A 15,470-nucleotide genomic window follows, 5' to 3' on the forward strand; every position below is an offset into this window, starting at 1 on the left:
GAGATTCAATAAAGTGTTCATATTTTAAAATATGTTTGTAGAAGATGAGCATAAGTAGGCGCTTAAATATTGAAATGAAGCAGAAGCCCCTGACAGGTTAAAAAAAAAAGTCTTTTTTTTTTTTAAAGTCTATTCCCACTACAAGAGAATTCTTACTCCGCGTAAAGAATAAACAAGCCGTCACAAAAAAGAAATACAACCCCTTGCCTTCTTCTTTTGCTAGAAGCTGGAAGCAGCTCTCGTGATTCTTGATGTAGTTCTTATTGATAAAAATGAAGACTGAGAATAGCTTTGGAAAGGATGGAGACTTGTGAATTTTAAACAGATGCATAATTGAAAGGAAAAGACAGATATGTTTTTGCCGGGAGTTATCTTATTTTGGCTTCTTTATCACGTTGTTCTCTCTTCGTTCAGCAATAAAACTGAGCACCCACGCCGTGCTGGGCACCATGCTAGACGCTACAGAAAAGAAGCATCACTGTAATGCTCCAATTTCACGTTGCTACGTGTTCTAAATGTTTTTATCTCATTTATCTTTACTGCAGCTCTGAGAAGTAGGAATACCCCATTTTACATATAGAGATCTGATGCTTAGGATTATCTGGTTTAAAACTGATGGAAGGGGTGGACAAAAGCAGATGATAAGTCTCGAAAGTCTGTGAGCATCACTCACATTGCATGCCACTTCCCCTGGCCTTCTGTGCCGATCGTCCCTGGGGCTCACAAATCAGTAAACAAACTCTTACAATGCTAGGTTATTGGCCACCTAGCAGAAGGATGCCCCGGGCCTGTGGTGGCAGAAAGAAGTACACATTACTTCCTAAAGGAGAGGAGAAATGTTAGAGGGGAGATCATATTTTAAAGAGTTTCAATAGATCAGTGAGTTGACTCGACCAATGATTTAAAGTTTGCTGGTGCAGAAGGGAGAAGGGTCCACAGCCACAGGGCCCATGGACAAAGGCGTGGGCTCTATGAGCGCTTGCAAGGGCATTTCCTGTTTCGGGGGCGCTCAGAGGTCCCGTGTTGCTCGGAGAGGCCTGTACCACCGCTAGGTGTTCTCACACCAACAGTGAGAAGGGGCCTGGGGTGAATGGAGGGGAGCGATGTGTGAGATGCTCTAAATGGAAGTTGGGGAAAGATAGTGGAGTCCCCTTTCTGCCACTCTGAGTTTTCTATCTTTGTCACTCACTGTGAGATGATAACACACCAAAAGCCACTTGAAAAGCTCTTAATACATAAAGTGCATTTTGAGGTCGATGTAAGCTAGTCATTCATTCTCTGTTGAAAATAGGACGGTGGCAATTGAAAAATCATCTCATGAAGGAATACGCGTTTATTATTACGTGTTTTTCATTTTGATTTAAGATTTAGATGGCAGTGTGGTCCAAGGGCATCTTGCATATCTACTCTGTCACTCTGTCATGAGCATCGACGTGGCCGAGGCCTCAACTTGGACTTCTTCATACCCCCAGTAATTCATGCAATGTTTAATTCCCGTGGGACATTTGGTGTTAAAAGTTTGAATTAATGAACAAATGCAACTTTTGTGTGATCTGTACTGATTTGGTAATGAGGTTGAATGAGAATTTTAATTTGCCTTAAAATGCATTAGAATTCAGTAGCAGAGAGAAGGGTAGACATCCACGTATTCTTTTTTTAAAGTAAAAAAAAAAGAAGAAATTTAAGAATTTTTTCTCAGAAGCAATTTGGAGATGATTATTTCCACTGGCGGCAAAGTTACTAACCCTGCGGTCTCATGTAAAGGTCACACTGAAACCAGGTCCTTCCCTGTGTAGACCTTAGCTTTCTATTCTTTATATAAGCAATTTCTTTATAGTTCAATTTTTATTGAGAAATTATTCTCAAGTTATAGGAGGGAGTATTCCTGCCGAAGCTACTGAAGTACTTTTTAAAAACTTCTCTAGATTTTCTGCTTTACTATGGATCAACTGAAAGGCAAAGCAAGAATGTGTAGGGAAGATATAGGGCGATTTTTTCTTATTTAGTTTCTGGCTTGAACCTCAGCGATGTAGCCACACAATCTGAATTATCCTTCTCAGTCAGACTAAATCCAGGCATTTTAAGAAGTCAGAGCATGAGCTCATGCATTTTCATTTTGCTTAATTCATTTGTTTGTTAATTTCTTTCCTGGTTTATTATTTTCATTCAATAATTTAGTAAATATCTATTGAATATGGACACTCTTTTAGAAATCGTACACAGCAAAATAGGTGTGTTGCTCTTTTCTTGAGAATTGGACAAAGTTCTTTCCCAGTTTAGCCATTTTATAGTTATCTGGGAAATGCTCTTTTCCATCCTTTAGAATGGGGCACATGGCATATAACTACTTAAGGAAAATGTCTAACATATGTTATTGGTTAAATTAATAAATTGAACCGTGTGGGAATGCCATATTCAATCATTTCGACCTACTAAAACAGCAAGTTCTTATAGTTCAACCTAATAAATAAATATTTCATTATAAAATCTTTTTAATATTTAATTCCTTTCCTAATAAAATTTTCAAGAGTAGCTTTTTCTAATAGTGAAACTGAGTAACATGCAGCAATTACATTATGTGTACACATGCCTTTGATGGTTTTTAAAGGCAGACGTTCTGTGTTCTTGGTAAACAACTTAAAAATTACAACTTTTTATCAATAAAGCAAGAACTCATCGCTGAATAAAGGCAGCATTTATATCTATGTTATGCACTGATATTGACAATGCTGCTTCATTTCAGAAGGTTGCGAGCCCTCAAAATGTTTGATACTCTTTTGGGAATATGATTATTTTTGCCTTTGTTGTTCTTCCAGTACAAGTGACTTTTCAGTGTTCATACTGTATGGCTTGGTGTTTATATTGTTTATGTAGTTTGCATGTACCCAACTGCCCAAAGAAGTTAACCTTTTGTGATCAGGGTCTCAGAGGCACAGCTCACAGTGGCAGTTCATAGGTAAATATGCCTTCGAAATGAGTCAGTCAGAAATCCAGTCAATTGCAGATTAAGAATCCTAGTAAAAATCCCTTTATGCTAAAACTACAAATAAACTTACTTATTTCAAAGAAATATAACAGTTTATGAACTAGATATATTTATAGCTCATGAAGTTGCATAGGTAAATTCAGGAGATACAAATTTGCCTATTGTTACAAATGATCGGGCATCAATACTCCTTTCCGAAATACTTTTCACATTAATATTTCAGTAGGTTTAGCAGGTAATTTTTAAAAATTTAGTCTTAATAATACTGTATTTCACTTGCTGGCATAAATTGAAATATTGGACTTGGACTTCCCTATTGGAAAGTGTCATGCAACAAATGCAGATTGTGGACCATCGGCAAAAAAAAATGGAAATAAATACAGCCTTATTTTTTTTTCTTGGGTTTTATAAAACAATTTGATGATTACAAAATAAAGTCACAATATCACTTAAGAAAAAATATTTTAATGTGTCTAACATTTTCTGGGGTTTAATGTTTTCTAAAAAGCCAACTTTCTAAAATGTACTTGCTTCTTAATAGAGCTCAAATTGACATTTTTCACATGGTGTGAGTTGAGTGAAAGGATGAAATAAGAGAAAATGTAAATGCTTGGTGAATCGGTTTAATTCGTTATGACGTTTCTCAAAACCGTCTCTCTGTTCCCCCGGATCACAGACAGTGACCCACAGCTCCGAAGAGACATGGTTTTCTGCCAGAGTCTCGTGGCCACAGTCTGCGCCTTCTCGGAGCAGCTCATGGCGGCCTTAAACCAGATGTTTGACAACAGCAAGGAGAACGAGATGGAAACGTGGGAAGCCAGCAGACGGTGGCTGGACCAGATAGCGAACGCCGGCGTGCTCTTTCACTTTCAGTCGCTTCTGTCACCAAACCTGGTAAGGAATCGCAGCGCCCCCCACTGTCTGCGTCGACTGTGACAGACGTTGTAACACACTCCCAAGTAAGAAGTGGCTACGATGGTCTCAGCGGTCATTCGGCTACTTTAAAAGAATGTATATGTTCATGTGCGAACGTAGTTTTAATAGGTATCTAGAAGGTATTCCTGATTGTTATCTATTCTCAGTGGCCGCGAAAAGCCGAGAAAGCCTCCATCTGTATTAATTCCTGCATCCTTAAGCACTGACTGAGAAGGGCCATCAGACGACCGAGCGTCTTTCTGCTGATTCCTTATTTCTATTCTAGAAGAAACAGCTTGCATGAAACCCAAGCTCTCCCTGAGGTTGATATTCTAGAGAATTCTTAATCGAGAACTCTGACAGCTTGCATGTCATACTGTCTGCCAGTCTGTTTAAAATTTGTGTGTGTTCCATGATTTTATTTCCGTCCTTTGTTCGAATGTTTGTCCTGTTTAATCTAAGAACGTTGCCTTAATTACCGTAGAATAGTCCATGGTTATGCATCGGTTTTCCACAGTGGGTATGAAGAAAGCCTCTCAAAATATTGATAAATAACACTGTGGTGAACTTAGAGTTTTTTCACATATACTTTCCATGATTCTGACAGTTGTCATAATGTTTAAAGGCAAATCTTTACACGTGACATGCCATTTCATTCATTAAAGTATACAGAGAATGTAGCTACCAAGTAACATGGCTGAGCTTTTAAACAAATACATATGAGTCTATACATTGAAATAGAGTTTTTCTTTGGTGACGTGGGGCTAGAGAGGTAATCGCTGTACTGCACAGTCATAGAAGGTTCTGGAATGATAAGGCAAGGAAGTCCACCTCAGTGCACTTCAGAGAAACAATTAGATTCTTTTGAGAAGATTGTGTGCACTCCACGCGGGTGAGTGATTTCTTATTTGGTTGCTAATATACCAAATAAGAAAGATCTAATTAATGAAAAATTTGAAATAAGACCCTTAGATGTTTGTTGAATGAATGAATGAATGAATGAGGCTTCATATCTATTCTAGTCTTACTTTAAAACTGCTATTGTCTACTCAAGTGCTGGTACTTGAAACTTAATTTCATATGAAATCCTGAAGCATGAGAGAAACATTTGTAATTCATATATCTGAGAAGTGACATAGCTAGATTATTTAATGAATCCTTAAAACTAAACGATAAAAAATTCAATTAAAAAGTGGGCAAAGGATTGAATAGATATTTCTTCAAAGAAGATATAAAATGGCCAAAAAGCACATGAAAAGTTGATCAACATCATCAGCCATTGGGGAACTGCAACTCAAAACTACAACGAGCTACTATGCCACCTGTGATGTGGATGGTGATAATACAGAGGACAGTCAGTTATGAGTGTCGGTAAGGTGATAGGAATGTAAAACAGTGTAGCCATTTCGGGAAACAGTCTAACAGTTCCTCAAAATGTTAAACAGAATTTCCATATTACCCAGAAATTCTACTCCTAGGTAATGTCCAAGAGAAACAAAAACTTATATTCACTCAAAAACTTGTACACAAATGTTCCTAGCAAGATTATTCATAATAACTAAAAGGTGGAAACAACCCAAAAGCCGTGAACTGATGAGCAGATAAACAAGTTGTGGTATATCCATGCGGTAGAATATTATTCAGCAATAGAAAGGAACAAAGTGCTGACACATGCTACGACATGGGCGAATGTTGAAAACGTAATGCTACGTGAAATAAGCCAGTTACAAAAGACCACATGTTGTTTGATTCCATCATTATATAATGTGTGAATAGGCAAATATTAGAGACGGAAAGTAGACTGCGGGTTGCCTGAGGCTAGCCTTACACTTGAAATGGGTGAATTTTAAAGTATGTGCATTATATCTCAAGAAAGCTGTCTTTAAATTGGTCTTAGGAAACAAGTTTATGAACAAGCCATGCTATAAGATTGATTAAAAAAAAAAAAGATAAAAAAATCCAAAGCTGCTAAAACAAAAATCAAAGAAACCCATAGTCTTTCCGCCTCTGAAACAAGAGCATAACAACCTCCTAGCAGTGCGAAGGGCTCTCAGGCACTGGCGGTCTGTATGTCCCGAGCTCTGAGCACGGCCGTGGTCACTTAGGTTTCGCTTTAGCCGTATCTGCTGGAGCATCGTGGCTGGCCCTTCAGCGATCAGAGGCCAGCCTGTTTGGGACAGTCCCTCCTCTGCGTATTCCTCTCAACTGGAAAAATGCCGATTCTTCAATCCTGTCCTTTCAATTCCAGATTCATGTATTTTTCTACTGCTTCAAAGGACTTAAAAAAAAAAAATAACGGTTTGGTAAACATTAATCCAGCACTTACTGTGTACCATACCCTATATTAAGCACCAAACCAAGGTGCAAAGGTGAAGATTCTGTTAACCTTTTGGTGTCCGTGCTGCCCTTTTTGGGAACCTGGAATGGCCTTAGTGATTCTTTTTCACACAATGGAAATTCTTTATCATTCCTTCATCCTCTACTAATGCTGCCCCATACTCTGACTATAAGCTCACAGCAGCTTTATAAACTGTGTTGAAAGCATGTCGAAATTATTGTTTAAAAGGATCATTGACATTCTTAAGGAAGCAAACGTTACCTTTAATAGATAAGCTGTGTATGATAAGGCTAATTATTCTTTCATGAGGAAATTAGTAAATGCCTCTAACTAGTACACTAAACTGCTCACAGGAAGGCCAGGATCTAGCACTTGAAAGATGATGTTGCTGAAACATGCACCAGACTCCTTACCACGTTTGGGCCTACCTGCCTCAGCTTAAAAAAAAAAACATGCTATAAGAATGAAGCAAACGATTAAAAACAAATCAGATCTCATAGTCACAAGATTCTAAGTTAAGGCCCCATAAAGACGAGTGAGGTGAAAATGATTCTTGTCCCCAAGCTCTTTGAAAGAAAAATCATGACATACATGCAAATTGCTTTCATCACAGTTCTAATAAATTGCAAGATGAATGATGAATAGACTATCTTAGTGTAAAATAGAGTGACCGTTATTTGCTGTGGCTTTTTAATAAAACAACATTATTTCCTTTCAGCTGTTACATTTATAAGATTATAGAAATTTAGAGGCAAATAGCATGCTTTTTGTACATATTTATTTGTAAATAATAAGCAAAATCAATATGATTAGAATCTAGCTATACAATAGACTGAAAAGTCATATGAACCATTTAGATGGTAGAGAAAAGGAAAAGTATAAAACTGTAAAAGAAACAACTTTAAGAGATATATTAATTTCATTTTAGGTAGTAAATTCTTAGTTAAGTGTTGATAATTTGGTTTGTATGTGAATAAAACACAAGTGAAGCTAGTTTGGGCTGGAGATGTTTTGTTGTGTAATGTTATGTTATGTTCTATGAAAACCTATTATATTATGTATTGTTTTTCTTTCTTTCCAGACAGATGAACAAGCCATGCTCGAAGATACACTGGTTGCACTCTTCGATTTAGAAAAGGTTTCTTTTTTCTTTAGACCATCAGAAGAGGAACCACTAGTTGCTAGTAAGTAGTTACAGGTTTCAGGGGGTGGTTTTCTAGAATTTCTTTGGCATCAAACAACAACATATGGTGATAATTTGATATTACTATATTTAATGAGATATTTAATAAGTATAAATTGTCTTATATAAAATATCATACTTAGGCCAAAATAATTAATCATAGCCAATTTGAAAGTGATAGAAAGTATATATCATTTAAATCGACAGATAATTCTAAACTTTCATTTTGATCTATTAGTTTGGCTTCAAAAACTTTTTTTGAGTGCGTGCATCAAATTTTGGGCTAGTCGAGATTTTCTTTCTTTCTTTCTTTTATTGTGGTAAAACATACATACCATAAAATTTATCATTTGACCAATTTTCAGTATGGAATTCGTGGCATTAAATGCAGTCACAATGCTGTGCAGCATTTCCAACATCCATATCCAGAAATTTTCATCCTCCCAAACAGAAATGCTAAACTCATCAAACAATGAGTCGCCATGTCCCCCTCCTCCGGTGCCTAGTAACTTCTGTTCGACTTTCTGTCTCTATGACTTTTTCTACGCTAGGTACCGCATGTAAGTAGGATCATAGAATATTTGTCCTTTCTGCTGCTATTTTCATGTTATATTTTACATATATATATAATATAATATATATTATACTAAATATATTACATATATATATATTACATATACATAAATATATATATATATATAATATATATATATATATATAAAAGGACTGCCCTAATGTTTCTGGCTGTGTGGATAAATTCTGTAGCCTCTAAAACTTTTTCTCAAATATATAACAATTGCATAGCAAAATTGACTGAACTGTTTGCACTCCTTGTCTTCAATTGATCATGTCGAATGTGTTAGCAGGCAATGAAAACAAGGTTTCAGAGCCAAGAAAAAACAGCCCTACGTTATGTTCACATTGTATAGAATTTAGATCTAAACCAGTTGAGAAAGACGTTATAATTGTTTGATCTGACAATAATTGATAAAATTTATAATTTAATTCTGAAGGAGTAGTCTACATTGTTTTCCTAACCTAAAAATGAAATGAAAATTATTTCATCTGTGTCAAAATTTAATATGTACAAATATAATCACAGTAACTATCTTGATTCATTTGTTTATCCTGTACAATATCCAAGATTGAAAACCTTTTCCCATCTTGTTCATTATTGTTTCTCCGGCACCCAAGTGCCTAGAACAAAAAGAGGCAATATTTTTTTTGAAGGAAATGAATGAACAAGTATCGATGTATACTCTGCCACAGGCAAAATGGTTTTATGCTTATAAAAGAAGGAAAAAGAAACTGAGTGTGAAGAATGAAGGAGTGAATTTCAATCAACAGAGTATAGTTGTATGTTGTTGCAAAGACAAAGAAGTTACTTCATGCATTGAATTGAGAATTGAAAAGTATTCCTTCTATTTAGCAATTTGCTGTCATGAAACCTAACAAAGACAGTAATTTAGAAGTATCCAATCAGAGAAATAGCAATACCTAGGGTTTAATTTTTATATCTTTTAGTTTCTGCAAGTTATCATTACATACCATGTCAACATTGTCATAAATAGCTTTAAAATATATCTGTTAATCCAAGAATTCTTTTAGCGGTTTGTTATTTTTCTCTTTTGTTTTTTTGTAAGTGTGAGGCATTGTGTATTCTGATAGAAGATGTGAGCTTCCTTAGGGCTGGGAAAGATTCTTATTTATTTTTACATTTCCAATGTCTAGTACAATGAATAGGAACTCAGTAAAGATTCATTTAATCCATGATATGATTTAATCATTTATTCATCAAAAATTTCTTAAATGCCTACTTATGGTCAAACACTATCCTTGCCGTTGGATACAGCAGAGAACTAAACAGACAGGTAGGTAGCCCTCACGGAGCTGATATTCAAGTGGGGAGAGGTAAAGAATAAGCAGGAAGAATGAGTTCATTTGATAATAAATTAGAATAAAATAATATGAATGTATGAGGGAAATAGAAGAGAACAAAGGATGAAAATGAAAGGCCAGGTGAAAGGTTGCAAACGTTTAATAGCTAATGAGAGAAGGTCCATGAAGGAGGAGAGCAAACAACTGAAGGGGTCCTGGGAGCGAGGTGTGCAGACACTCAGGAGGGGGCGTTCCAGATCCTTTGGAACAGTAAGAGCAAGGACCGAGGTGGGAGCATGTGTGGCATCCTGTCAGGATAGCAAGGAGGCCTGTGTGGCTGCACTGGGGTGAGTGAGGAGAAAAGAGGACGATGTGAGAAGGAAGAAGAGACCAGACCGTTGAAAGAACTTTGCCTTTCTCATTTAGCCCCTGAGCAGAGGGATGGCGCGATCTGGCTTACCCGCTAAAGGCTGCCTCAGACCGCCGTTGACCATCCCTGCCAGGACAGAAGCAGAGAGACCAGTTAGGAAGCTGCATAGTCACCCAGATAAATGGTGATGGTGACTTGATCTTGAGGGTAGCTGTGGAGGTGGGGAAAGTGGTTGATTCTGTATTTACTAAATTATGAAGGTAAAGAGAATAGAATTTTATTGAAGTTTCACCTTCACTGACAAATAAGGGAGAACAAAAACATGAATGATAATGTTAGGAATATAGGTTATATTCAACGGAGAATTTGCCCGGGAAAGTAGATTACTTGATAAAGATAATATTTTTGAACAAATCGTATGGTCTTCTGTGGGCATGTGTAAAATAGAATATATTTTTATTTACTTGAATAGTGTACGCACACTTTTGCTGAAGGTAGAGAACCTCTATTTTCACAATATAACCTAATATTTTTTCTTTTAAATTTGCCTGAGGAACTAGAAGCTCACAGAGGTACTGTTTTCCATGGTTCAAATATGACATTCCTGGTGAAAGGTCTGTTAAGGAAGCAAGAGAGGAACCATATTATAACTTTGATAAAATATTTACTTATTGCATATCCACCCCGAGAGATTTAACATTGGCATATTGAAAGATATATTAAATATTGAAGATAATTAAGACCATGTAAGCAATATTAGTATGTAAGTATAGACGAACCTATGACAAACACAAAAACTGTGATATGCATTTGGCAATACGTTTTTATATACTTCCTCAAAGCATAACCTCAGCTTCCAAAAATATTTCCCCAGTGAAAGCTCTGTCTCAATACTACACAACGAGATATTCCAAAGAAATTAAAATAGTGATGATAGGGATATAGTTGTCATTTTAAGTTGATTCAGGAAAGAAGAGAATTGTTCAGTACCCAGCGTCATCACGTTTTATTTAAGTGGGGTAAGAAAACTAGGGCTTTACCATTAACTGCATGTGATTTGATCTTTTTATAAGCATACGAGCGGAGGAGTCTGATCGCCTAATTAATTTGCGTCACTGTAATGAAAACTAGTTGTCTCTGAGGGAAGGACTGTGTACAGAGGGGTGGAAGCATGAAGACACAGGAGAAGAAAGAGAACACTGACCTTGACTCTTCGTTCACATCCTGGCTTTCATCTTCAAACACGAGAATATTCGCTTTCCCTGATTCACAGGGTTACGAGGTTTCAAGAAGATAATGTATTTGAAAGTCTCTAACATTTTACCAGGCTCATGGTAGTATTCAGTAAATATTTGAATCCATCCTCCTCACTTAATTACTTTGCCTTCTTTTTAAAAAGCTATATTCAGCATTACTCAGTCTTATTTTCACATTCAAGAATAATGAGATTCTGAAGAAATATGGCAAGCCAAGCAAGTAGAACTCAGATGTCTGAGTTGAAGGTATTTTATTAATCATCCTTAAATATAGATAACATGCTAACTGCTGAACTAAATTCTAGGGAGATAATGGTGATAAATAATATAAAGTCTCTGTTGGCGTGGGGCTTGGAGACCAGTGAGGAATGATTTATGTTCATGGAGAATATAATGATGACAGATTTCCCCCTTTTTAATGGTGATACAGGTAATTTTATAGTATTCATTAGGAAAATGAATCCTTCGAACCTCTACTCTTTCCGTATGGGCCAGGCATTGTGCCTGGAACTGTGGATGCCATGGCGAGTAAGACACCTGTCCCTGTCTTCATGGAGTTCACGGCCTAGTTGGGAGATGGCAAATAAGGAATCAACGACAGAGACAATTAAGGCCATGATCAATCCTATGCCAAAAATGAGCACTACATAAAGAATAAGAGTGAAGTGGACCTTTAAGGGGTCTCCAGGGAAGGTCTCTCAGTAGAAGTAACCTTTAAGCTGAAATTTGAAGGACAAGACAGAGGGTCAAGGAAGAGCAATTCAGGCAAAGGGAACAGACAACTTCTTAGTCAAAGGCTTGCTTTGAGACTCGCTGACCCATTCCATGACGGGGGGCTGTGTTTAAAGGGATGGGATCTCACCATCAAAACTTCTCTCTTGGATGAATCCCTCAGAAGGGTGGAACCAGAGACCCTTTCTTTATGCAATAATGTCCTTGAAGCTTTTAATCATTGGGTAGTTCTAATCATCAAGTTTATTTTTCATGGTTGATAACCTTCCACAAGTAAAAGGAAGCAGTTTTCAACTCCACATTATTATGTACTTTTCAGGTGCACCAAATACTTTGAAATAGGTTTCCATTCTTTTTTGTAGGACTCTCAGTTTTAAACTTCATTTTAAATTTAATGTACTTCATAATTTTCAGTGTTTTTCCGTTTCTTAATTCTTGGTATAGCATCTTTATTTCTTCTTTGTTAGTTCTATAATAGGGAACTGGACCGCTACAATATTATTTTCCTTTCAATAACATTATTTATTTGGCAACACAGATATTGGCTACCTTGGTGCCAAAGAGTAAAGGGATATAATTTAACAAAACTTAAAGTAGATATAAGAGACATTGTATGAAAAGGGGAACTAGAAGATACCAATATTTAGTATGTAAAAATCTATGTTTTCTTTAGTGTCCATGCATCTTTTTTCTTTACTTTAGAACCAATCATTGAAATGTAGTTAATTTCCAGCTCTTCAACTGAGAAATTTATTTATTCTTTTTCCTAAACCAAACTCGGTCTTCTCTCTTAAAAAAAAAGAAACAAAATAAAATTAGCATCATTAATATATGCCTAAAAGATACTTGTAGATGGTGCTACAATGCCTCTCTTGATATACAGAATTAGATACATTTAATAAGAAATCTGGAATCTGTTATCAATGATACTTAACCTTGAACTCTCCTTCTATACACAGTTTTATTTCAAGAAGCAGGTTAGAAATAATAAATATTGAGTCAAGAACATGTATTAAATGCCTACTAGATTTTGGGTTTAATCTTTAACTGGTTAATGTGACTATTTGGTTAATGTGACTATTCTAGCTTTTGAGAAAGATTTTACGTTGTCTTTCAATTATGTGAAAATTATTTGTCGTGGATAAGCATCATAAAATGAAGAGGACTTATGATAGCACTGAGATACACTCCTGCAGCATTTTAGCTTTTTGAGTTACTTGGTTTTTTTCTTTTTTCTTTTCTTTTTCTTTCTTTTTTTTTTTTGAGTAATTAGATTTAAGATTTGAAAACAGCTAAAAGAATTTGGACAGATGATTTCTGATGACTTAGGCAGCAGCTGAGGTAATCCATTTCTGATCTGGGGCTTAAGGAATGGAACTTGCAGAGCCTGTGCTGACGCTGACCAAGGCTGCTCTCTGCTCAGTTGCTTGCACACTACTTACGCGGTATACCCCATGGACTCGTTTTGACTAAAATATGAATGAGGCAGAGGCCTTGGGAGGTTGTGATTTCAAACCACGTGGAACTAAACTCTCATTTAGTTAAGTGAGGCATCCGGTGTGTCAAAGTGTAACAAAATTGCCTCTTACAGAATTTTATATACAGTATAGTAATAAATCTGTTGCTTTAGCTAGTGAATCTGATTTATAGTCTTTCACTGACCAGCCCTGTAAGTGTGCCTAACCTGAACTCGATGTACACGGGTACTTTTAAGATATTAGTTTCTAGTAATTTTCAGGATTCTTTTTAAAGGTTAACAAATATACCATATAATGTGACCTGATTGTAGGAAGTAATGTAACATTAAATGTCATTTTAGATGTTCCTCTTACGTATCAAGTGGAGGGAACCCGACAAGCTCTGAAGGTTTACTTCTACATTGATACTTACCACTTTGAACAGCTGCCTCAACGGTTGAAAAATGGAGGAGGCTTCAAAATTCATCCTGTTCTTTTTGCACAAGGTAAACTGCTTCCCTTTTTATGCTTTACATACTTAAACTATTTTATCGTGATCAGTTTTCAGAAATAAGTTTAATTGTAACCATCATTATTTTTTTATTAATTCAAAAATTCTTGCATAGTATCTAGGTAATGTATTTACTTCTGGGAATGTTTATTAAGGAAAGAATCACATATGGTTTCACTATTTATCAGTTAAGATTACAGCATTATTTATAATGGAGAAACAAGGCCCGAGTGGTTGAAATACATAAAGATAAATTAATTTGGCTTATACATGATAGTAGGGCCATTAAAATTGTATAGTTAAAAATATTTCATGAGATGGAAAAAGTTTTGGCAATATATACATACAGATTGCAAAAAAATAATTTATATTATAGTCTCAATTATATCATACATATACGTATGCTTACACGCATGTAAAATGTTTTTAATACATTTGCGTGATTAATCATAATTTTTTATTCTGAGTTTTTCTTCATTATGTCTATTTTTGTCAATAAAAATATATTCTTTTTGTAAATAAAAAAGTTTTTTTTGGCAATGAACAATGAGTGTCAACTGCAGAAGAAATTAAGATTAACATGATTAAGAAGATTTTTGCAGTGAACTGGTTTTTAAGGGAATGTTCTGGATCTTTTTTATTATTATTATTATTTGGGGTCATAAGTACTGCCTAAAAAAGACCAGAGGCCAGATTATTGTTTAGTTTCCTCTAGTCTATGATTTTTTCTTTCTTTTTTTAATTCACATTGTGGTCACAAGATTATATCAACTTTTCTGAGTGGCATCATAGAGCATTCTATATTTTCTTCTTTTGAGTTTTCAAGACCTGCATTGGTTTTGCTGTGGAATTTTTATTTTCTAATGAAAAATGAGAAGAGTAGAGGAATAAAATTAACTGAAGAACAGACAGGCATATGAAATTTAAATTCACTACCAAGTGAAAATTCTGCTTGTACCGCATGCATGTTATTTTAAATCTAAAAGATAGATTGCCTTTCCTCCACCTGCCGTCATTTAAAAACAATGACTACCTTTAACAGATTCTTGGCAAGAATACACATTTAAGCAGAGGAAAGTTTCAGTGAAGAGAAGATCATAGGTGTTATTAAAAGGTATTTTCATTTTCTTTGGAGGATGGTAGTACAGTCCATAAGGTAATGCAAGATTCTTCTGTAATGACAAGGAATAAAAAAGAAACAGAAACAGAGCAAAAATAGATGTTTGGAGCTATGTTAGGAGAATAGTTTAGTCTAAAAAATGTTAAAAGCCATCACAGAGACATGGTTTTAGGAGACGGGGAAGGACATTTGTCTGGAATGTTAACTTTTATGGGTTTAACCAGAGCTTACAGTTGTTAAAGACTCTTCATTTCTTTCCCTTTATTTCTCTTTTTAAAAATTCTGCCTTTGAAATTATTACTGAGATGACAGATGGCATTAAGCATCTTTTCTTTAAAAAAAAATTATTACATTTGTGACACATCAGCCAGAAATAGCTGAATATTCATACCCAGCAGCAAATGTGCATAGGAGAAAGATTGCTTTGCAAGTAACCTCTATTTTGCAATTGTGGCTAAAACGAATTTAAAAAGAATCCCTAAATATATATTATTTCAGTGAGTACAATATCGTTTTTAAACTGTAATTTAATGAGACACTACAGCAAACATTAGGTTTTAGTATTCACACAGCAGTAAAATACAAGAAATGAGTTGAATAAACAATAGTGGAAATACTACAGCAGTTGAGATCACAGATAGGTAAAGAAGACCAGAGAACAGTTTGTCTCTTTAAATCCTGTCCTTGAGAAGGTCGTTTATTTAAAGGGCTTGCAGAAGTTCCA

At 35.5% G+C, this 15,470-nt stretch overlaps 1 protein-coding gene across 2 annotated transcripts in view; it reads left to right on the forward strand.

The window, feature by feature from the left end:
* The window catches only part of PREX2 (phosphatidylinositol-3,4,5-trisphosphate dependent Rac exchange factor 2), a 225,650-nt gene that overhangs the window by 149,263 nt on the left and 60,917 nt on the right, over positions 1-15,470 (forward strand). For both annotated transcript variants that reach the window (XM_039841811.1, XM_039841812.1), the window contains 3 exons: positions 3,663-3,880; positions 7,321-7,423; positions 13,478-13,621. In XM_039841811.1, the coding sequence (XP_039697745.1) occupies positions 3,663-3,880; positions 7,321-7,423; positions 13,478-13,621 (465 nt within the window). The remainder of the gene's footprint in view (positions 1-3,662; positions 3,881-7,320; positions 7,424-13,477; positions 13,622-15,470) is intronic.

Source organism: Pteropus medius, unplaced genomic scaffold, assembly GCF_902729225.1.
Source record: "Pteropus medius unplaced genomic scaffold, Ma_sr-lr_union100, whole genome shotgun sequence".
In the NCBI taxonomy this organism is placed as follows: domain Eukaryota; kingdom Metazoa; phylum Chordata; class Mammalia; order Chiroptera; family Pteropodidae; genus Pteropus; species Pteropus medius.